This window comes from Lepisosteus platostomus, chromosome 25 (assembly GCF_059453375.1).
Source record: "Lepisosteus platostomus isolate fLepPlt1 chromosome 25, fLepPlt1.hap1, whole genome shotgun sequence".
Lineage (NCBI taxonomy): Eukaryota > Metazoa > Chordata > Actinopteri > Semionotiformes > Lepisosteidae > Lepisosteus > Lepisosteus platostomus.
The window spans coordinates 3634720-3658264 of NC_142635.1; the positions used below are offsets into that span (position 1 = coordinate 3634720).

Genomic DNA, 23545 nt, shown 5'->3' on the forward strand with positions numbered 1-23545 from the left:
GGTACTGGCCAGGCTCACATTTGCTGAGCTCCAGTGCCAGTTGTGAGCTGCAGGGTGATATGGCTGCTGGCAATTAATTAATTAACCATCCAGTATGTGTTTGGACTGTGGGAGAAAACCAGAGCCCCCAGAGGAAACCCAGACAAACACGGGAGACCATGCAAACTCCACCCAGACAGCACCCCAGGAATTGAACCCAGGGCCTCAGAGCTGTGAGGCAGCAATGATAACCACTGTGCCACCATGCTGCTGCTGAGAATATTATAGTTTAAAATGATTTTCCCTGCAATTCCCCAGGGTGTTCTTTCTCCCTCTTCTGCCATCATTGTCATATAATATATATTAAGAGCAACAACCAGTGTGTTTTTGCCAATAGCAGACTCTTCTTATTGGCTAAGACTGCAACTACAAAGGCAGGGAGTCAGGGCAGCAGGCAGCAGCACAGCCTGGGACAGGCCTGGGACAGGCACCGCCAGGGTGCGGGTTCATGGGAAATGTAGTCTTCTCACTTGGACACTTTGCGGCTGGCCTTCGTGTGCTTGTTTGGGAAGGAGAGGTTGCCGTATTCCATTTCGGCGGACTGCAAAACAGGAGAAAAAAAAATGAGAAGAGAGAATGAATAAAAAAAAAGCACAATCACTGCTCTTAAGGCACAGCCAAGACCCCTGGCTTCCTACAAGAAACACCTGGATGATATGCTAGGATCAGTTAGTTCCTAACTACCAGACAGGCCAAATAGACTCCTCTCCTTCTGCCTTGTGTTCTTTATCAGTGTTTATGTCAAGAATATTTGACACTTGTTAAGGATTGGAGGTGCATACTCTGTACTGATTGCCCCAGGCATAGTGTGATGTCCCAGAATAGGTACATCTGTAGAGCCAAATACACACTAAGCGACACATCAGTACTTTCAGCTTTGGTTTCTAGAACAGATCCCTCTTCTACACTACGCCCGACTCACTAAAAGAGTGGGCATTTCTGTATTTTAAAAAAATTTGAAACTCGGGAACCCACCTTCGCCACTTCCTGTTACATTTCTCAGATCTAGGGGGTGCAGGATGCATATGTCCGCTATCTGGTACTGTCCTGCTGTTAAAAATTAAAACTACAACTCCCACAAGACTTTTCATCCCAAAGCTCTTTACTGAGGGCTCATGGGGATTGTAGGTGGTTCCCTTTCCTGATGTTTAGCAAAGCAGTGAAGGAGGACTGTCACAGGGAGGGGTGTAAACTAGGTGACTTCCTGGCGAGATGTCGATCACGAAAAAAGTACTACTGAAAATGATTTATCATTTGGTCCAGCAGAGGTCAGTGTAACACCGCAGATGTGAAAATGTCATTCAGCAGGAAGAAAGTCTGTGCGTGACAACAGCATTTATCACTCCTTTCATTCCCCTCCCCGAATTCCTCCATATCTTTCAGTACAGCGCTTGCTGCATCTGCTGCTGTGACATCTGCTTGCACTGACTGATAATGGACAGTCACCTGATGGGGAAAGTTTTTCTTTCATGTTAGTTTGACATTCTGTTGGAATGTATAATATGATATATATGTTCATATCGTATCATATAATGTATAATATATTGGAATGTGAGATGTTCTCTTTGACATAAAGTTGATTTTGACAGAAACAATAATCTGCAGTAGTCACCCCTCCTCGGTGCAGTCCGTCACAGTTCGCCCTGCACGAGCTCTCTCTTACCCCCAAGGCCTCGAGTTTCTTCTTGGTGGTCTCGATGTACTGGGACACAGCCAGGTAGATGAACTTGTACTGTGCCTCGGTCTGCACCATCCCCGACCGCTGCTCTCTCACCATCTGGATGCACTTCTGGATGTCAATGTCGCAGTCCAGCCCTGCGAACACGAGCCGTCTCATTGAACGCATCACGCACAACAAGGACACTTTCTTTCGTGGACAGGGCAGTTAAACCTTCCTGATTATTTTTTCGGGGGGGGGGGCATTTGAGAGCTCATATTGAAATATACTCCCTCTGGTTTGGCTAGCAGCAAACAGCCGGCAGCTGTATCACCCAGCACTGGCAGCCCCACTGGAGCTCAGCAGGTGTGAGCCTGGTCAGTACCTGGATGGGAGACTCCTGGGAAAGCTGAGGTTGCTGCTGGAAGAGGTGTTAGTGGGGCCAGTAGGGGGTGCTCACCCTGAAGTCTGTGTGGGTCCTAATGCCCCAGTATAGTGACGGGGACACTGTACTGTACAAAAGGTGTACAGTATAAACATAAAACGTATTAAACGTTTTTCTTATGAAACATAAAACTAAGGTCCTGTCTCCTGGGTCATTAAAAACCCCAGGGTGTTTCTTGAAAAGAGTAGGTGTGTTACCCCCGTGTACTGGCCAAATTTCCCCCTGGCCTTTACCCATCATGGCCTCCTAATAACCCCCCTCTCTGAACTGGCTTCATCACTCTGCTCTCCTCCCCACTGAGAGCTGGTGTGTGGGGAGAGGACTGGAGCATCATCCAGATGGGGCTGCACTCTGGTGGTGGAGGGGATCCCCATTTGAGTGGACTGTCCAAAAAAGTGCTTATAATTGTAAGGATATAATTATAAAAGTGTTTCTTCCTTATAACTATACCAACACTCACAATCCCACAATGTGTTTAATCTCATAACTATTAAATTAGCTGTGGTTTTGTGGGAACTACAGTTTACTTTTCTAACCGTGTCATTGTTTTGGGATTAGAGCATTTTGCACACTACGTAAGCTCATGTACAAACAATATTGCCATGATGTGTCCACGGTGAGTCAGATATTTACCTTTGGTGTCAATGGTTTCTACCAGCATGTCAATGACAATAATGGTGCCGGTTCGTCCTATTCCAGCACTGTAGGGGGAGACAAATCGAGTGAGCTCAGCAAGAACAGACTATCAACTATCAACCTACCGACTGCAAACACAGCATGAGCGGACACTGCTTTCGTTATAGAGGTTTTGATACAACCGGAAATTTTGTTTCGGTTGTCTGAATTGTTCGTTTTAAGGACATTGAGCAGACTTCATTCTGTACTCTATAAATACTCTTTGCTATTATATTACATAGAAATATCACCCTTCAGTGAAATGTATACTTTTTCATTATCAAGAAGATGAATTTTGAGATTAATACAGCATTACTGAAAAGTAAGCAATTACAAATACAGTACATGTAAAAAAACAACAACTATCTTTTAAAGAGCTCAGAAAATGGTATTACATTGCAAACAGCATCTCTGAAACTCTGTTGTCACAAGCAGGGTAGGTTGAGCTGTTCACAATACACTGCAAAAAAACTACACCCCCCACCAGCAATTTTGCTATTTAAATATTTGGAGGCATGCTGTGCTGCAGATTGCCAATACTCTCCCCAGGAGTGACAGGACAAACAGATTGCAAATCAAAGACGAAGGAATTAAGTACCAGGCAACTCGTTACACAATCAACCTTTTGTGCTGCAGGTTTCCTTTGAACTGTGTTTAAAAGAGGAAACTTTTTAATTGATTAAAATACAAGAAATATTTTGGGAGGTTAATAAAGAGACTTATGAAAGAGAAAAGCATTCAGAATTCCTTCTGAAATGATCATTCTTCTCACAGCCAGCTGTCCACACCCACTGATAAAAGTCTGGTTTGAGTCTCTTTCTCTTATTCAAGGTCAACACAACAAACTGGCCAATAGCTCAGGTAGGCAGCTGCGTCAGCATGCGTAGGCTGCAAAGGAACAAGTAATAGGTTTGTTTCCTGCTGAAAAGAGAAGGAAGAAAACACAACGTTTCGTCCGTGGAGCCCTCACACCTGAAGAAGGCTCCTCAGCCGAAACGTTGTGTTTTCTTCCTTCTCTTTTCAGCAGGGAATAAACCTATTACTTGTTAAATTGGCCAGCAACTCAGTGAGCCGCCTGAGGTCTGCTCCCTCCTTCCCTGTAACTCTGTGCTGGGTCTCTGGGTACCTGCAGTGCACAATCATGGGTCCAGCCCCACGGATCTCCAGCTGCTTGTTGTTGACCTGGGTGAGGAAGCTGAGCACTCCACCTGGCTCTAAGGGGACACCATGATCAGGCCAGCTCAGGTACTGATAGTGCCAGATTTCCCTGGTGTCTTCACTCTGAGAAAGGGAGAGGGCTGGGTCACTTCATGCCCGCTGATCCACTGTCACACGGATCAGCGAACTAGCATGCTGATCACCAAACACTGACCAAGGTCAAGATGGACAAACAATATCAACCCAGTGTCACTCGAGATGATCACAGTGATCAAGTACTGATTGTCCAACCCTGAGTAAGGTCAAGATGGACACATGAGGACTCACATTATGAACCCAGTCTCACTTGTGATGATCACAGCAATGATGTCTTGACAGTCCAGCCTTTTGTCCAGTCAGTTTTAAGATATCACCCAAACGAGAGCCAGTGTAAAGTACTGACTGGAAAAGTCAATAATCTTCAGCTTGTTTATGTCAGCTGCTTGCAGAGTTCGTGCATTTGTAGTGTTAGCATATTATTCTTTATTAAAAATGAGTATTTACTGTGCAGTCATTTTGGAATGGGAGTCTCCCTGCTGTGGATGTGTTCGTGTGGGAGGAGTGTCTAGCACAGCCGTGAACTGTGGAGAATGCACTCAGCGCGACGATGTTGTTAAAGAAGTCGCGTTGTGGCCCCACACGCGAGGGACCTGTTCAGTGTGGAATCTGGAACCTCGTCTTTGGAATCACAGCTGCTGCCCGTCTTTGATTAGCGCGTGCAGCTGCGATTCCTTTAAAGGCACACTGAGCACCTCCTCCGAAGAGGACGAGCAGGGCTACCCCGGAAGGGGAGGATCAGTACACACCGGCAGTCCCGGAAGGGGGATTGTACCCAACCAGTTTCCTTCTTTTTATTTTCCCGTTTCATTTAGCCTGTTCTATCCTGCGTCTATACCGAGGCAGGCTGACCTTCTTCCCCAGTTGGGAGTTTTTATTTTGGCCTTGCCTGCTCATCTAGACTGGACCCCCCAAGATAGGGCAAATCCAGCCAAGCGGGGGGCTTCCCCCCCACTCTCTAACGGGGTCCAGCCTGTGCGCCGCTCTGCATGAACTTGACTAAACGGTGCATTTTGTATTTTTCCTTTGTTGTTTCTGTTTTCTTTCGGGTTCTTGCTGACCTCACACCAGTGGTCGCCCACAGCCCCTCCCACTGTCCCCTTGCTGCAAAGGATGAACGGCTAGCGTTTCCAGCACCAGACAACCGTGACGCGCGGGCCGATCTGCGACATATTCACACACACACACACACAGACCTCGTCCTGGGGCGAGATCTCCAGAATACGGATTTTGTAGTCGGTGGCATCGCGCTCGGATACATTCCGGACCAGGTAGTTCCCGTACTCCTTCGTCCCCTCCGGTTCTGGCCAGTATGGAACGCACTTGTTCTGGAGGGCGAGAAAAGGCAACCGCATTGCAGACCGGGATCTCACGGCACCTTCGATCTCAGTTCTCGGGTCTGCGTTCAACTTGGAAACCCCGATCGGATACCTCCTGGTTTCTGACCTTCGCTGGGTTCTTGGGGCAGAAGAGAAGCTAGATTGTCCTGAGAGATATGGAAGCACCGTGCCCTTCAAGGTAACTAGCAGAGAGGATCTTTGCATCAATTTCATCTCTTTGTTGGGAGCACCACGTCAATATTATTATTATTAATTCATTTGACAATCATTTATTGCACTTCTGTAGCGCTTTTCTGGAAACACCACTCAAAGCACTTCACAGGTCATGGGGAATCCCACTGTCACCACCAGTGTGCAGCCCCACCTGGATGATGCTCCAGTACTCTCCCCACATACCAGCTCTCAGTGGGAGGAGAGCAGAGTGATGAAGCCAGTTCAGATATGGGGACTATTAGGAGGCCATGATTGTTAAAGGCCAGGGGGAAATTTGGCCAGGATGCCGGATTAACACCCCTAATTTTTTTAGAAACGCCCTGGGATTTTTAACAACCACAGAGAGTCAGGACTTCGGTTTTATGTCTTATCCGAAAGACGGCGCCTTTTTACAGTCTAGTGTCCCCGTCACTATACTGGGGCATGAGGACCCGCACAGACTGCAGGGTGAGCGCCCCCTCCTGGCCCCCTTAACGCCTCTTCCAGCAGCAGCCTCAGCTTTCCCAGGAGTCTCCCCTCCAGGTACTGGCCAGGCTCACACCTGCTGAGCTCCAGTGGGGCTGCCAGTGCTGAGTCGCAGGGCGACTCGACTGCTGGCAGTCCCAGCATTATATAGCCTTTTCGCCATAGCAGCACATTCCCTGGACCTGGAGAGGGGTAGATAGGCTTCAACAGTGGGGAATCGGAAGAACGGGGGTCCAACTCACCCTGCCTTTCTCCACCTCTCGGGTCGTCATGACGATGACCCGGGATCTCTCCTGCCACACCATCTGCCAGAAGTCGTTGACTGTGGTCTGCAGGCAGCCCTGCGTGGCGATGTAGACCTTCTGATCCCCGGGCTCCCTGACGAGGTTCTGCGGACAGGACGAAATCGACGGGCTGTCTTCAGAGGCTCCGCGGACTAACATAGCGGCATTTGCAGGCTGACATTTGAGTCCGGTTACCGTATTTGAACATTCAAAACAGGTCAATAGGCTTCTGGGAAAACTGTGTGTGTGTGTGTGTGTGTGTGTGTGTGTTTGTGCCTGTGTGCACCCTGTGATGGACTGGCGTCCCATCCGGGGTGTATCCTGCCTTGTGCCGGCTGCTTGCTGGGATAGACTGCACCCCCCCCCGCGACCCAGAACTGGATAAAGAGGTCAGGAAACGGGAGGGTGGATCAATTCGGAACTGTTCAGCGAAATCACAGCCAGGCCATGCCGGATCTTGCTGTACGAGTGGAGTCCCTGACTTCTGTGATCAGAGTATTTGCAGATCATCTCAGGAATGTTTCTGACAAAGCAGGGATTTCTGTAACTGACTCAATCAATGAGGGATTCCTGATTCAGTCCAACAATCCGAAATTGCCGCCCGTAGTTTTAATTAGAATACGTGTTTGTTGCATTTACAACAGCATCCCAAAGGATCCTAAAACTCCTGCCATATAGGAGAGGACCTGCAACCTGCTTCGCTCACCCCTGAAATGCTGCCCCACCTAAGTGACACACAGAAGCCATTCTGCTCCAGATCAGGGAGAGAGAGGAATTACTTCACTTTAGAGCAGAATGTATCTAGGACACTGCTGACAACACTGCTATTCTTAGTACTAACTACTGGTAACAACATAGCACACAACACATAATACATTGAACTAAGTAACATTAGAGTAATAGTTAACATTCTTTCTAGTTAACATTCTTTCTTTAACAATACTGTGGGATCTGTAAAGGAGATCTGTAAAGGAGAAGCAATTACCTAAGAGTAGAATTTATCTAGGAAATTGGTGAGAGCACTCCTATTGTGATAAGACGATACACAGTACATAATACCCAGTACACAGTTCACTAACTACTGTTATGTTACTGTTAACGACTGTACTAACTACTGTTAGAGCAGAGTTAATGATACTAATTGACCAGTGATGGCCAAGCAGTTAGGACATCTGTTTACGGCCTCATCCTACAACAGAGTGTCCACAGTCCCCACCAAGATGCCAGGCCTTGCCTTGGTCCTGCGATCTGATGGGACCAGACCACAGGGTGGTAGCCCTGCTGGTTAAGATTAACTCCTCTCATTGATGTTGCAGAGTTATTGGCGTCCCACTGGAACCCCGTTCCTTAACTATCAGAGCACGTTCGCGGCATTATTAGAGACCAGCTGGAGTCGCGCTGGAGCGCTACTGAAGGATTTCCAATGCAGGAGACAGAATCCAGCACTCTCTCAGAACGTTCTGCGCCACAACAGGGGCTTAGTGTTTACTGTGCATTTCTTGGGAGCTCCAGGCCAACGAGCAGAGAGAGACTCACTTTGACATAGTTGGCGTTGATGTAGTCCGAGCCGATGACATTGGGGTCTCCAGACTCCAGCACCACTCGGGTGTCATTGACTGGAGAGGGCGAGAGAGAGAGAGAGTTACCACAGACACAAGGACAGACTGACGCCGCCACGCAGACTAACAGAAATTACCCGATTTACCCCCTATTCGCATGTGTTTATGGCTGGCATGGCCGGTGTATTTTAGCAATCAGGACCGATCTGCCACCTCTTATGAGGCGATTGGGCACTGGATCTTGGAAAGCAATCATTTCCTTCTCCCATAGTCAGCACCCATGCATTTTCTAACTTTCTAATCTTTGGGCTGTGGGAGGAAGTCAGTGAACACGCGGTGAGACCATGCAGACTCCACACAGATAGCACCCCGGGAATTGAACCCAGGGTCCCAGCGCTACAAGACAGAAATGCTCTCCACTGCCCCACCATGTTGCCCTCTACAGCCTCTATAACCACCAGTCATGTGGATTCATTCAGAAAAGTTCAATTTTTGGGGACAAACAACTCTTCTCTCCTTTCCCAATGGATTCCCAATGGTATTCAGTGACACTGTGACATTTAGTCTACATCTGCTATTATCAGTACAATTTTGGTATGAAAGACTAGTGATACTGATTCCTGGGCTTAAAGGAAAGTCCAACAGAGAAGAAAAAGAGAACCTTAAACATGCTCCGAAACCCTCAAAGACACTGACAGAGTCAACCCAGTGTACTGCTTCAGAATCGACAGCGAAGCAAGAACCAGGAGGACGCAAGCGAGGACTGCGTGAAAGTGCCTTTGAAACTGAGAACAGGCGGCTCTCCTTTACACAAAGGGTGGCGGGAGGGGGGAACAAGCTGCCCAGCCCCGTTGTTGAAGCCGATCCCCTGGCTTAGATCCTCATGCCAATTAGCTGCTAACGACCAAACGCTGATTAGCCTTAAAACGGCTTCCTCTTGTTTGCGATCTTGAAGAGCGCGAGGACTGCCACCCCAAATCACGGATGTGGTTTTCCTGAGGAGCAACTGTACATCGAAGCATTATCTTCCACAGTGCAAAGAGAAGCACCACCACCAGCAGTGATTCTGAACGCACGAACACTTCGGGTCCAGCCTGACCGCCTTCGCATCATCTTTTGTTAAAGCTCTCCAGCCCCCCGAAATGAGGAAACGCACCCCTCTGTGCACAGTTCGAATCAGCCTGGCATTCTGCCTGCGTGCTCCTTTTTCATTTGTAGCATCCTATCTGCGAGATGACGCAGGTGAGTCATCAGGTCCTCAGTTCGATCCCTTACCACCGGCCTCAGATTGTTACAAGAGGGTGAGTCACCTGTACCGGTACCGAAGTACAGTAATCAAGGCCTGGTGTCAACCCCAGCACTGCATTTAACAGGAAATGAGAAAAACCCTGCACACAGACGCTCAGCCTTCCTCTCTGTCAACATCCTGTTAACTACTTGGGCCCTGCAGAGTCTTCTTCCCTGGCCTAACCTATACTCCAGGCCCAGCGTGCGTCGCAGCCCTGTGGCGTGAAATATCACTGCGCCGCTCCGGCACTCGTTCCCTTGCAACATAAAACGTGAGAAAGGTTACAAAGATACAGCCACTCGCATCTGAGGGCTTTCTCTGGCCGGTTATTGAAAGGAGCCCAGGTTTCTGCTCCATCATAGCCGGGGAGCCTGTTCCCTGCTCCTGCAACCCTTTGTGTATGGACCCCCCCCCCCCTAACTCTTGGCTGTCAATGCACTTCTGTGTAGTTTCCATTTGTGGTCCTTGAATTCCTGCTCCACTGCCAATAACGTAAAAACCTGCCGGGTTGTCTCTTCTAACACCTTTGAGGATTTGAGGATACACGAATCATGTCCCCCCTCAGCATTTTCTCTGTTCTCAGTGTGGGACATGCCTTTTAGCCTGGGAATCTCCTACAGACATGGCTGCCATCCTAAACAAGATCTATTGCCTGTCCAAGGTTGTGCATTGTACAACTGAAACAACATCCAGTGATTTAAATTCTAGACTTTTAGCCACATATCCTAATGTTTAAACGGCCACTCCTTCCCCACGGAAACGAATGGTCAACGAAGACAGCCGAGTCTTTTTCATACACAATTCCTCCAGCCTCTGTGTTTCCCCCTCTTAAATTTCCGTATTTCTGCTCCCTGCTCCCTCTCAAACTCTTGCTCGTCTTACAACAAACAGCCTCTGCCAGGTGCTTGTGTCGTCTTACAAAGCGTCTTGGATTTGCAAAGCAGATTCTACAACGCCACTTTGGGGGCAATCTGCAAAGCTCAACTGGTTCGCTAAAGCTACCAGCATCCAGGCGATTAATGCAAATGAAGCACAGCAGCGACAGCAACAAGAAAGGTCGCCACAGTGTGAATATTTTCCACCACCCAGATCTGAGCATTTCTTTGAGAAGGACCCGCTCTGTGGTAAACAGGGTGTGAGGCTGAAAGGGTCACACCAGAAGACAGCAGCAGAGACCTTCTGCTCACAGGAACACAACGACAATATCGTCCTTACAGGGAAGGATGTTTTTGTAGCGATTCTTGCTCTTGTTCTCTGGCCTCATCCCTTCATCGCGACTCTTCCTCAGCTTCGCCTCCTGCTTCTGCAGAGCCTGGAAGAGCGAGAGAGAGCACGATCTGGGGCTGAGCAGGGATGCACTGGGTCTTGGAGACACACGGGGAATTATGGCATATGGTGCTTCCCATCGATAATTAATGGCACCTCCCAAATTCATTCTCCCATTCTTCTCTCCATCCTCCATTCCTGTCTTAATCTTCAATTTTCTGCTCCCTTCTCTCTGAACACTCCCACAACCTGTTTGACCTGTTACTCCATTAATGTCACTCTCTCTGTACAATTCCTGCTCACTGGTCATTTCATTTTCTACGGCTAGGCTGTAGTCACTTAGCCTGTCTTCTCTGGGGAGCCAGGTCTTCTGTGTCACACCCTCTTCTCTCTGACCACTCCCTCTACCATTCCTTAATGTCACACACACTCAGGTTCTGACCACGCCCTCTTCTCTCTGACCACTCCCTCTACCATTCCTTAATGTCACACACTCTCAGGCTCTGACCACGCCCTCTTCTCTCTGACCACTCCCTCTACCATTCATTAATGTCACACACTCTCAGGCTCTGACCACACCCTGTTCTCTCTGGCCACTCCCTCTCCCATTAACCAATGTCACACTGTCTCAGGCTCTGACCACTCCCGCCTCTCCCTTGCCACTCCCTCTCTTCTTTATCAATTTCACACTCTCTTGCTCTCTCTGTTCTCCAGAAGAGATGGTGACTTTGAAAGCAGGAAACTGCAGGGTGGACACCCCTGATCTCCCTTGGCCCCCACTCTACGTCTGCCTCTGTGTCACCACCCCTTCTGTCCCAGTGGATCTTACATCAAACTCCTCCCAGAATCCGGCCTTGTTGGAGCTCTGGGCGTCCTCTCTCCCAGCGGTCTGCTCCAGGACCTGGACACGGCTGTCGATATCGGCTGCGTTGACCCGCGTTGAGTAGTACGGCTGGGACACAGAAGATCGAGAAGAACTGCTGTTACCGTCTTTATCTCATTCGGACGTCCGCAATGACTAACAATAACGACCATCAGAATGTCCAATACAATACAACACCGATCAATCAAGGAAATGGAGGTCTATGTAATGCTGGAAACACAGAGCTGTTGATCAAATAATTCTTTTTCATCCCACAGACGTGAAGAAAACACTGCTTTATTTTTTTAGCAATCAGCAATTGGATTAGCATAGTATTGCATTACGAGCTGTAAAACTCGTCTAGGTATCGCTGCTTCATGACCTTTATTATTACCTGTTTTAGGCAGATCATGGTCCCATTTAGTTCCTCAATTCCTTTGCGTTTGAAATGTTCCACCAGATCTGTCAGAGTATCAAACATGTCAGGACCGCCCACTGTGTACCGATCGTTCTGAAAGACAAAAAAGGGGACAGAGCCCCATCTGTCATGCTCTGTCATGCTCTGGCCCCTCCCACCACAGTTGCTCCGCCCACCGCCATGACTCCGCCTGCCACCACCTCTCCCATTGGCTGTGCGTCCCCACTGCCCCTCCCACTGGCCTTGCACTGTCTCTCTCTCTCCGCTCTTTCTCTCACCTCACACATGATCTTGATGTGTGACACGCGCCCCCTTATCTGCCCACCCACGTCCTTCTTCTCGTCTGTCAGCACAGACAGAACAAAGTCTCCGGGCTTGGAGAGGGACTCCCGCACCAGGAAGGTCCCCGGCTCCCCTTTCTCCCACAGCAGCTTCTCTGCGTTGGACCCGGAGAGGTGTCCATGGTACCACCTGAGTGAAAAACAGCAGGACAAAGGGAGAGAGGCCAATTCAGACAATCAGATCACTGACTGGACACTACAGCACAGCAACACTCCAGTAGGACAGAGATATTAATTCAGACTGTTAGCTAACTGGACATTACAGAACAGTAATACTCCAGTAGGACAACAGAGAGATTAATTCAGATTATGAGGTCACTGACTGGAAACTGCAGTAAAGGTAATATTCCAGAAGTACAGATAAAATGATCAGATTATTAGCTCACTGACTGGACACTACAGATCAGTAATACTACAGAAGGACAGAGAAATTATCAGATTATTAGCTCACTGACTGGACACTACAGATCAGTAATACTCCAGAAGGACAGAGAAATTATCAGATTACTAGCTCACTGACTGGACACTACAGATCAGTTATACTCCAGAAGGACAGAGAAATTATCAGATTATTAGCTCACTGACTGGACACCACAGAACAGTAACACTCCAGTAGGACAGAGAAATGAATTCAGATTATGAGGTCACTGACTGGACACTACAGCACAGCAACACCGCAATGGCACAGAGGGATGGAAGAGAAGAGATTCATTTAGACTGTTATCTGACTGACGGGTCGCTACAGTACCCCAGGCCTGCAGTGGGAGGGGAGGGGATCAGGGCTAGTTTGTAAACTCCCTCGACACACCACGGGCACGAGGCACCAGGGTGTGCACCACGGCTTGTCTGTGGGCGTCTTGCAAGGCCTGGTGCAGACACTCACCAGGAAGATGACTCCAGGAGGCTGGAGATGGCGGTTCGGGCTTATTTTGGGGCGGAGCCGTGGTTTGGTGGCTCAGGATCTGTGCCTGTGGCCGGAAGGTTGCCGGTTCAAATCCCGCAGCCGGCAGAGGAATCCTACTCCATTGCACCCCTGAGCAAGGCCCTGAACCCCCAGCTGCTCCAGGGGCGCTGTACAATGACTGACCCTGCGCTCTGACCCCCAGCTTCTCTCCCTGTCTGTGTCTCTCATGGAGAGCAAGCTGGGGTCTGTGAAAAGACAAATTCCTAATGCAAGAAATTGTATATGACCAATAAAGTGATCTTATCTTATCTTATATCTTGTGACTTCTGGCAGAGACAGAAAACATCCCCCCCAAGAAGGACAAGGTGGGAAGGGACGGGATTTGTCTGGGGATCTGGGTGCAGACAGTCCATACACAGAAAAGTGTCAGCCTTGGGTGTTGGTGTAGGAGCCAGAGTAACCCAAAGGGTGTGTGTGTGTTCGCGCGCGCGCGCGTTTCGTGTAAACGAGTGGAAAGTGTAAATGTGTAAATTTAGCAGTGTGACTTCTCAGTTTTGTTTTTTTTTTTTCTTCGCTCCGTCTGAACTTCCTGTTTGGCGGTTGGAAAATTTGGTCTCAGATTCTCGACACAGCAGAAAAAAGCAAGCGTTATTTATAGCTCACTGCCTTACTCTCTCTCTCGATCTCTCTCTCTCTGCTTTCTCTCCTCGTCCCCTCTCACCCTCAGCCCTCTCTCTGCCCGCCTGGTGCCCCCAACACTCTCTGTCTCTCTCAGCGCATGGCTGCCCAGATGTACAGGGATAGATACTCTTGTCATAATAAATTAAGTAATAAAGTACAACACTATACAAAGCCATGGATTGACGGTATCATAATACAGACATTCTGCCTTATCACTGCCAGGATAGCTAATGTGCTACAGGCAGGACCAGACATCATTTATGCTGCACATTAATGCTGCACTGAGAGAGAAAAGGCAACTAATACACACATGCTGACTAACTGTAATACATTAATACTGCAAGTATTGGTGGTGATGAATTTAATGCAGACATACCAGTTGGCTGGGATACACTGCACTGAGAGAAATAGGGGGGTGAAAACAGCATATACAGCATATACAGTATAATATAGGCACAGAAAAAGCATCTTCAAATATCTAACAGTGGGCCTTTAACACATAGTATTATAAGAACCTTAAAAACTGCACAATCTGACCCAGGCATTCAAAATACTCCAAGGCTCTGACAAACCCAGCAGACTTCTTCAGAATCCACAGCGAAAAAGGAATCAAAGTACACGAGCGTAAACTACATGAAAGTAGATTCACAACTGAGGGCAGGAGGCGGTTCTTTACGCAAAGGGTGGTGGGAGAGTGGGACAAGCAAGCTGCCGCTGATACCCTGCCTTCTTTTAAGTTTTAAGAAACTGCCGGGTGAGATTAATGGGATCAATTATCAACTAACTACCAAACAGGCCCAGATGAACTGAATGAACTTAAATTTGGATGCTTCCCTGCTGGCTCAAAAATGTACTTTCACAATTCCAGGTGCATATAAGCGCTTTACAAATTCTCTTGGTTGTGTTTCACCTTCTGAAAGCCCCAGTGACTGAGGAGCCTGATGCCTTCAGAAAATCAGAGCAGGCGTTAATTACGGGCAGTTAGCATGGCTGTTTTAAAGTCTCCCTCCCTGTCTCTCTTTCAGTCTGACTGTCTTTTTTCCAACATGAGGCACTTCTCTGTCTGCCTCAACCTACCAGTCCTGGATGATTAACTCAAATCGCCTTTTTTGAAAATGTTGGGGGTTTAGACGCAGGTGGGGTCCCACACATGGTTCTGTGATATGTGACAGGGGTTTTAATAAAATTCACTTCTTTTTTTCTTCCCCACAGCAGCTGTTGTGCTTCTGTGCCGTCTTCATGTTCTGCTCTGCACAGAGATGTAAAGAATGGCAAGAGGTTCATGTCTATACACTGGCTGACTGAGGGAGGCCTGCAGTAAAGTGTCACTGATACAGGAGAGGTTAGACAGACACACTGGCTGACTGAGGGAAGCCTGCAGTAAAGTGCTCTGATACAGGAGAGGTTAGACAGACAGAGGATGACTGAGGGAAGCCTGCAGTAAAGTGCTCTGATACAGGAGAGGTTAGACAGACAGAGGATGACTGAGGGAAGCCTGCAGTAAAGTGTCACTGATACAGGAGAGGTTAGACAGACAGAGGATGACTGAGGGAAGCCTGCAGTAAAGTGTCACTGATACAGGAGAGGTTAGACAGACAGAGGATGACTGAGGGAAGGCTGCAGTAAAGTGCACTGATACAGGAGAGGTTAGACAGACAGAGGATGACTGAGGGAAGCCTGCAGTAAAGTGTCACTGATACAGGAGAGATTAGACAGACAGAGGATGACTGAGGGAAGCCTGCAGTAAAGTGCACTGATACAGGAGAGGTTAGGCAGACAGAGGATGACTGAGGGAAGCCTGCAGTCAAGTGCACTGATACAGGAGAGGTTAGGCAGACAGAGGATGACTGAGGGAAGCCTGCAGTAAAGTGTCACTGATACAGGAGAGATTAGACAGACAGAGGATGACTGAGGGAAGCCTGCAGTAAAGTGTCACTGATACAGGAGAGGTTAGACAGACACACTGGATGACTGAGGGAAGCCTGCAGTAAAGTGCACTGATACAGGAGAGGTTAGGCAGACAGAGGATGACTGAGGGAAGCCTGCAGTCAAGTGTCACTGGTGGGGGAGAGATCCGACCGACACACAGGATGACTCAGGGAATCCTGCAGTCAAGTGTCACTGGTGGGGAGAGATCAGGCTGAAGGGTTACACTGACACCCTGGGCGCCGGGGTCAGCCCTGCAGGAACGCGTCGCTGGACAAAGACGACAGCGCAGGAATGTCTGGAGACAAGACCGTGATTTTACACTGCGAGGGCGGGAGATCGCAGAGGGGAAGAAAGACTTCCTGCGTCTGTTACTGATCCACCTGGCGGCCCATCGGCATCTCCCAGAGGGGTGGAGCGTGAATTCGGAATGGAGGGGGTGAGTCACACACGCCATAATGCTCTCTGCCCCTTTTACAAGCCTCTGCTAGTATATTTAGGCCGATCCGATTTGCTCCAATGATCTTGCTGCTTACCTTCACAAATTGTTCCACCCTCTATAACGCCACAGCCGTAGGCAAACCAACAAGCCAGATGGCGTGTCAAAAGAGCTCTCAATAAATGATCTGGCTAATAGCCCCACGATCAGTCCCTAGAAAGCCTTATTCAGCTGCGGCAAAATGCATGAGCCGTGCTCATCCCCGTTTGAATACATTAACACTGTGATGAGAGGAAGACAGAAAGAGAGAGAGAAGGGTGGAGAGAGGAGGGGAGGTGGGGAGAGATAGAGGAAGGGGGGGAGGGTGGCCTGGTCAAGATTTTGAGAAGTATAAAGACTGAATTTTCCAACCGCAGAGAATAGAGGAAGTTCAAAAATGAGACACACAGAGAGATAGAGAGAGAGAGAGTTACTGTGCACACAGTAAAAATGGACACGTAAAGTCATGAGCATGACCGAAGCTGTAAGGGAAATCTGGAGCCGGATCAATGAATTGGAAATGAATCGGTGCAAGATAAAGCCAGAGTAAATAGATCAATGACTTCCAGCGCGGGGTTGTAAGCAGTGGGTGTTTGTCACCCACTCTAGATGGAGATTAAAAAAAAAAAGTCCCATGAAGCTTTCTCCCTCCTCCAGCCTTAGGCGAAGCTGTGTTCCACTGCCTGGTGGGAGTTGTAGTTTTTACCCCCAAAAATATCCCAGCGAGCCATATTGTACTAAGTTAAGGGAACTGATGAGGCCGGCCGACACACTTCCACCATAATGTTCTGCCACGTTAAAAAGATAAGAAAAAAGAAATAACTGCTTGGCAGCTGGGATCAGGAAAGCTGAGGATCAGAGAGGATTCAGCAGAACATAAGAATGGTTCCGAGCAAGAGGAGGACATTGGGCCTATCGAGCCTAGTCTGGTCGTGAATATGACTGATCTGTGGAGCCCTTCCGTGAAGGAAGCCAGGCTACTTGCTTCAATAGCATGGCTGGCTCCACACTCCCGCCACCCTTTGTGTAAGAAACTGCATCCCCAGTTCAAAATGCACTTCCACATAGTTCGACAGACTGTAAATGCCTATAGAGGACTGCATCAGGTCCCCTCGCACAGTCTTTTCTGTTGAGGCCTAGAACGTTTTGGATCTCTCTGCCTGTCAGTGCAGGACACACCTTCATCCCCTGGACTGAACCCGGTTGCTGTTCTGCAATCCATTCAGGGCCAGTGTCAGACTGACAGACTGACACATGTACAGGCAGACACATGTCCAGACAGACAGACAGGCAGGCAGACAAGACAATCAGACAGACAGATGGAGAGGCAAGCAGATGGACAGACAGGTGGACAGACAGGCAGATGGACAGACACATAATAAAAAGGACAGACAGACAGATGGACAGGCAGAGAGATGGCCACAGGCAAACAGATAGACATGTATAGACACATGGACAGACAGACAGATGGACAGGCAGGCAGGTGGACAGAAGGATGGACAGACAGGCGGATGGACAGACAGACACATAATCAAAAGGACCAACAGAGAGACAAATGGACAGACACCAGACACATGCAGACAGATGGACGGAGAGAAAGACAAAGGGACAAACAGTCAGATGGACAGACAGACAGATGGACAGACTCATGTGCAGACAGACAGATAGACAGATGGACAGCCGGACAGGCACAGACACAGACGGGGGGCGGACCTCTCAGTGGTGGGGTCGGAGCAGTTCAGGGGGTACTTGAGCTCGATCAGCGTGCCGTCCTTGTCCTGCAGGGTGCCGTGCTCCCCGGTGTAATACTCCACCAGCTCGGACAGCGTGGCAAACTTCTCCCCGCCGTACAGGTCATAGTAGTCGCCCGTGTTCTGGATCCGGATGTGAGTGACCAGCTCCCCAACCCTGCGCGACAGAGACACGAACCGCCGGCTTACTCGCAGCAGAATGCAGCGCCGCAGAACATTTTAATAAAATACAAACAGCCTTCAAATGATTAAAACCGATATTCTTTTCCCCTAAAGAACGAGAGCCAGGGGCTGCACCCTGCGCATTATCTAGCTCACTGTCCTATGAAGACCAGGTGACTCAAGTTTTATTTCACCTTTTGGATAAACAAACCCTGAAGAAGAGCGGGGAAAGGCGACGTTTTCTCAAAAAGAAATGTCCTCCCTTTCATGCGCGTTTTAGAATCACAATATTGCGAGAGAAACCCGTTAAAAGCAGCCTAATTACAAAACGAGATCGCTTCCCCCTCTCCCGTCCCTGAACACGGATAGGCTATATCCCGGTACTGGGGACTCCCAGCACATTTTAGACAACATTATTCACTCGGGGCTTATTTCAGGATTTTGCCATTTTAGCAAAAGCAGCGCAAAAGGGTTACCGAGCGAACCGCCGGCGCGTTTATTGAAGAACGACTGGAAGATACGCTTACAGACAGCCTGTCGCATCCAACAGGTGGGCACGGCTTGCCCCGAGGAAACACGGCAGTGAGTCAAGCCCTCGGAAAAAAACGACGCGTCTCCTGCAATTCTAGCTGTCCATGTCCATCCTTACGGGCCCGCCACATCAATAAACGCACCTCTGATCAGTAAGCGCCCAGCTTAAAATAAACCGAGACGTTCTGCTTTTTAGATTCCTATGGTTCCTACAGTATTTAAAAAGTCACCCGTCGAAATCTAGGCGCTCAGGGACGGAAGATTGGCGTGGATTGGACTCATGAGTTGTGCTTCATGAGTTTAAAAAAGGACGGATATAAGCCAGTTCCTTTAAGGTAATATTTCCTCTTCATGTAATAAGCTGTGTGTTAAGAGTGTGGCAGAAGTCAATTTACACTGAAGTACAACTGTCTCTCCGGCTAGGGTCTCTTTTTCATGCTTGTCAAGTTTATGGCCTCAGGAAGGTTGCACGGCAGAAATCGGTTTTTTTTTAATAGTCTTTCTACTCTTCAACGTGGAATTCACCTCTTCCAGTTAACCTATACACAGTGCGTGTCTGCACTGTACACGGACACCCGTGCCCACGCAACCTCGGGGCGCCAGACAGCGAGTTCATGCGAAGTCTACAAATGGAGGCGATGCTCTGGCCAATCTCTCGGTGCAGATGTAGGTCTAAGGAGCACCTGAAATGGTTTCAGCGGGAGCGAAGGACCTTTTCATTGCGGTCTTAATTTCTCGCCTTCAGTCGGTCGGGATCCAGAGATCTCTTTCCAAATTTCCCACATTGCAACAAGATGGCGGGCGCGGTGGCACCCAGCGTCTGGCCACCTTTCGACTCGCCGCGCAAGTTTCCCCCAACTGAACCGGATCTCGCCCCTTCCGTGCTTCGACGGCCCGACGAAGCGACACGGGAGAGGGGGAATAAACATTTCACCGTCTCATTAAATAAAGGACTACATGATGTATGTGGCCTAAATAAGAGAATGCGGAGAGACGTTGTTGGAGGGTTTGATGAAGCGGTTTTTTCACACGTGGTATTTATATCTTTGTTTAGGGTTACGGCTGTTAAAACGTCGCCCACGATTAGTAAAAACGAGAGCAAGACGAAGAATAAACACTTGTCCACGATAGGTCCAGATAAAGATGAGCGGTCCAGATGATGTTATTCATTTGAAACACAAGAACACCTCGGATCTGGGGTGGAAAACACGTCAATAAAATGTGCTTAACTGTGCGTAGGTGGTCCAGGATTCGAAACCAACCTATTCATTTCCAACCACATCAAAGTGGCCCGATTTTGCGCAATGAACTTCAGCAATAATAGTAAAAGTGGCCGTAGTACTAAAAAGCGCTGTACCTGCCGCAAAGCCACTATCCGTTAATACACGACTGGAAGGGGGTATTTTTTTCTAACTGAAATCTTGAAAAAATACCTTCCTGATGGCTTGATTAATGAACGTATTTATCAGGATTGGGTTTCTCATTTTTGCAAAACGCGTCTGAAAAATGCAGCTTTTTACATACACTTGGCTTCCAAATGCATGCATGCCCCCGACTGTATCGACTGAGCGCCGATTGTAGCAAAAAAACAAATTTCAACTGGGCATTCTGCATGTCCCGCGGAAATAAACGAACACACGAAAAATACGAAGATGATCTGTGCTGGCAGCCAGTGGGTGTGGAGATCATTTTTTGTTCCAACCTATTCATACCCTGTCAATGTGTCAACAATAAATGTTAAAAAAAAATAAAACAAAAGAGAATGAATTTGTCCAAGACAGCTGGTAGTTTCACAAACCCTCATGAGGGCTTTGGAAAGTTCTGGAAATCACCTCTTTTGGCCCTCAGTGTTAAAGGCAGATGAACAAAGAAACAGGGTACGCAGAACTCCTAAGAGAGTTGACGACAAGAAGAGGGCATTTAACTCAGGGGGCCCAATTTGGTAGTAGTTAATTGATCCAAAAACTCCAAACGTGCTACTTTACACAAAAAGGCTGAAATCAATATCCCGGTATTTAAAAAAAAAAACAGCTGGATGAGATCCTCTAATCGGGACAGTAGGAACTACTCTACACAGAGGGTGGTGGGAGGGTGGAACAAGCTGCCATGTTGTTGAAGCCAATACCCTGGCGCCTTTCAATAAACTGCTGGACGAGCCACATGAGCTACTACTAACTAGCAAATGGGCTCGACTCTTTTCTCTGCCTTTTTTGATCCGCCCTTAAAATCTTTTCTTTTTTCGTTATCACTTCTCAAGACGAGAAAGAACGCCGCGTTCTGTGAAGCAGGGAGGCAGCCCTGCTTGGCCCCCGCGCCTTCCTGAGAGCAGACAGATGGTTTACTCACTAAACCACGCTGCTGTGTCGAAAGACCGGGTTCCAGCCCTGCTGCAGATGGATCTTCTAGCCAAGATAAATCCCTGAAGCACCTGCCCCTGGCCGACTTGACGGTCCAAGTTCTTGATTGGCCATTGCAAAAAACGCAATCAAACCTTTCGGGCCCGTCTGGCCCGTTCCTCAATTAGTAGTTCAATTTGGCTGAGGATCTGATCCAGCCCTTCCTTCAGAGAAGCCAGGGAACGGCAGGGCCTGGCTAGTGCTCCACACTCCTGCCGCCCTTTGTGTAAAGAAGTGCCTCCTGGGCTTGAAATTTAAACGAGCCTCCAAAATCGCTGGCATGAACTGAGCCGAGTCCTGCCTGGAGGAACGGCAAGGAGCTCTTTCAGGAGGAAGGCTTGAACTGAAGGAGGCTTCCTGCTTTCCTTTAGTGTGATATCGTTCCCCGAGGAGGATGAAAGAAACACCTTTTAAAGAAGCAGGGGCTGTTAAACTGACGTCCAGAAGGAGGTCAAATTCTAATCCCTGTATAAATCCCCACCCGCAGGGCATCTCGGAGCCTCTCAGCCCCAACTTCACCCTCACAGCTGGCTCCCTGGCTCATTCCTGGTGACTGAGGGTCTGGGTGGAGGGTTTGTTCGCCCTGATCACATGGCCGACGCCAAGCACGGCAGCGTTAGGCCTGCCGTGGGTCTGTCCTGATTCCGGCCCCTGGTGTTGGCGTCACTCCCGGCGCAGTGCCCACAGCGCGGGCCAGACTGTGGGTTACCTGACGGACAGAGAGAAGTCCCCCTGGTTCTTCTTGCTGGGCCGGGCCAGGAAGCTCCCGTGGACGCCCCTCGCTTTCAGGAGGGCCTCGGCGTCGATCCCCGAGAGGTCCCGGTGAAACCACCTGCCCGCGCAAAGACAGGGAGTCAGCCCGGCGTCGCCGACGCCCTGCCCGCCGGCGGGAACACTGCCAGCGCCCACACGAGCGGCAGCGCTCATGAACACAATGTGGTGTGCACACAGCCAGCGTGATCATCATATACACCACCATCGCCACCTGACACCATTAACACACTAGCAGCATTAACACACTAGCAGTATTAACACACTGACAGCATTAACACACTGGCGCCATTAACACACTGGCGCCATTAACACACCAGCATAGCAGCATTAACACACTGACAGCATTAACACACTAGCATAGCATCATTAACACACTGAGAGCATTAACACACTAGCATAGCATCATTAACACACTGACAGCATTAACACACTGGCACCATTAACACACTAGCAGCATTATCACACTGGCACCATTAACACACTGACAACATTAACACACTGACAACATTAATGCACTAGCATAATTAACGCACTAGCATCATTAACACACTGACACCATTAACACACCAACAGCATTAACACACTAGTATCATCAACACACTAACAGCATTAACACTCAAGCTTAAATAATATTCGAGCACCATTAACACACAAGCTTAATACACAAGCATCATTTATACAGAAGCATCATTAACACAGTAACATCATTCATGCACAAGCACCATGAACACACAAGCCGAATTAATACACGAGCATCGTTTATACAAAAGCATCATTTTCACACTAATCACATTCATGCACAAGCACACTTAACACACAAGCATCATTAACACACTAACCTCACTTCACGAGAGATCTCACTGGTCCTACTTCAACACACACCGTATTCACACACGGTCCATAACACACACAGCAACATCACTGGCACCACCACCCTGGGACTCGCACACAAACCCGGGCCAGAACTTTCTTCTTGGGTCTGCAGTTGTTAAGGTTTTGTTCAGATTTTATTCTCTTGGCTTTTTAGTCAGCTATCTCAACACTCTGCTGTTAGGCCATGACGATTTTAATGAACTACAAGTCCCACGATCCTAGAAAGGCAAAAAACGCTACTATGCCAAACAGACAACATGGTGTCCAGGACTTGTGGGAAGTGTTGCTCTCTCAATCATCCCCTGTGAATCTCTTTTCATTTAATAGAAAGGCTTCTGATATTTAAAGGGCAAGAATTTCCTTGTTGTTTGGTCTCAGTCAATATAATTAATGCGAGAGAGTCCAGGTAACAGTCTACATTAATGCGCAGTGTGTCTCAGTTCAATCCAACGTAATCTGTCAGATTGTATTAAATCACACAGCAATGTTGATGCCGGAATATAATCTCTGTTTTTAACTAATCCAGAGCACAGTAAAGTCAGTACAGTAAAGCCTGGAGTTTCTCAAACTGTTATGGCAGTATCAACGTGTATCCGATTATAATTTCAGTTTATAACCAATCAAGATTACAGTAAAGTCAGTCCAGTCCAGAAAAGCCAGGAATGACTCAAACCACTGTCGGTGTTAATGGGGATTCTGATTATAATCTCATTTAATGCCTAATCAAACGCAAAGTGAAGTCTGTCCAGTCTGGAGGTATGCAGCGATCAAAAGCAAGGAATTAATATGCAGTACTTACCTAACCATAATTCAGCTCGTCTTCTCTTTTTTTTAAAAAAAAAGGCCAGTTCAGAGAAAAAAAGAAAAATCATTTTAAAAATACATATTATAACAAAGGTAAAATGATAAAGAAGCTGTTAGCTACTTTTACTCGGAAGTACAGTATATGAACGTAGCTTCTGC

At 48.2% G+C, this 23545-nt stretch overlaps 1 protein-coding gene across 6 annotated transcripts in view; it reads right to left on the reverse strand.

Annotated features, from left to right (window-relative positions):
* ptpn6 (protein tyrosine phosphatase non-receptor type 6) overlaps positions 1–23545 on the reverse strand; it is a 30542-nt gene that overhangs the window by 2293 nt on the left and 4704 nt on the right. For 5 of the 6 annotated variants that reach the window (XM_088620124.1, XM_088620121.1, XM_088620120.1 and 2 more), the window contains exons 2-15: positions 23382–23406; positions 21645–21767; positions 17809–18003; positions 12044–12236; positions 11742–11858; positions 11315–11437; positions 10435–10531; positions 7909–7988; positions 6331–6477; positions 5267–5398; positions 3943–4097; positions 2775–2842; positions 1703–1854; positions 510–580 (exon numbers count right to left, since the gene is read on the reverse strand). In XM_088620124.1, coding sequence (XP_088476250.1) covers positions 510–580; positions 1703–1854; positions 2775–2842; positions 3943–4097; positions 5267–5398; positions 6331–6477; positions 7909–7988; positions 10435–10531; positions 11315–11437; positions 11742–11858; positions 12044–12236; positions 17809–18003; positions 21645–21767; positions 23382–23389 — 1661 coding nt within the window. In that variant the 5' untranslated portion in view covers positions 23390–23406. The remainder of the gene's footprint in view (positions 1–509; positions 581–1702; positions 1855–2774; positions 2843–3942; positions 4098–5266; positions 5399–6330; positions 6478–7908; positions 7989–10434; positions 10532–11314; positions 11438–11741; positions 11859–12043; positions 12237–17808; positions 18004–21644; positions 21768–23381; positions 23407–23545) is intronic. The other variant, XM_088620119.1, reaches the window with a different exon arrangement.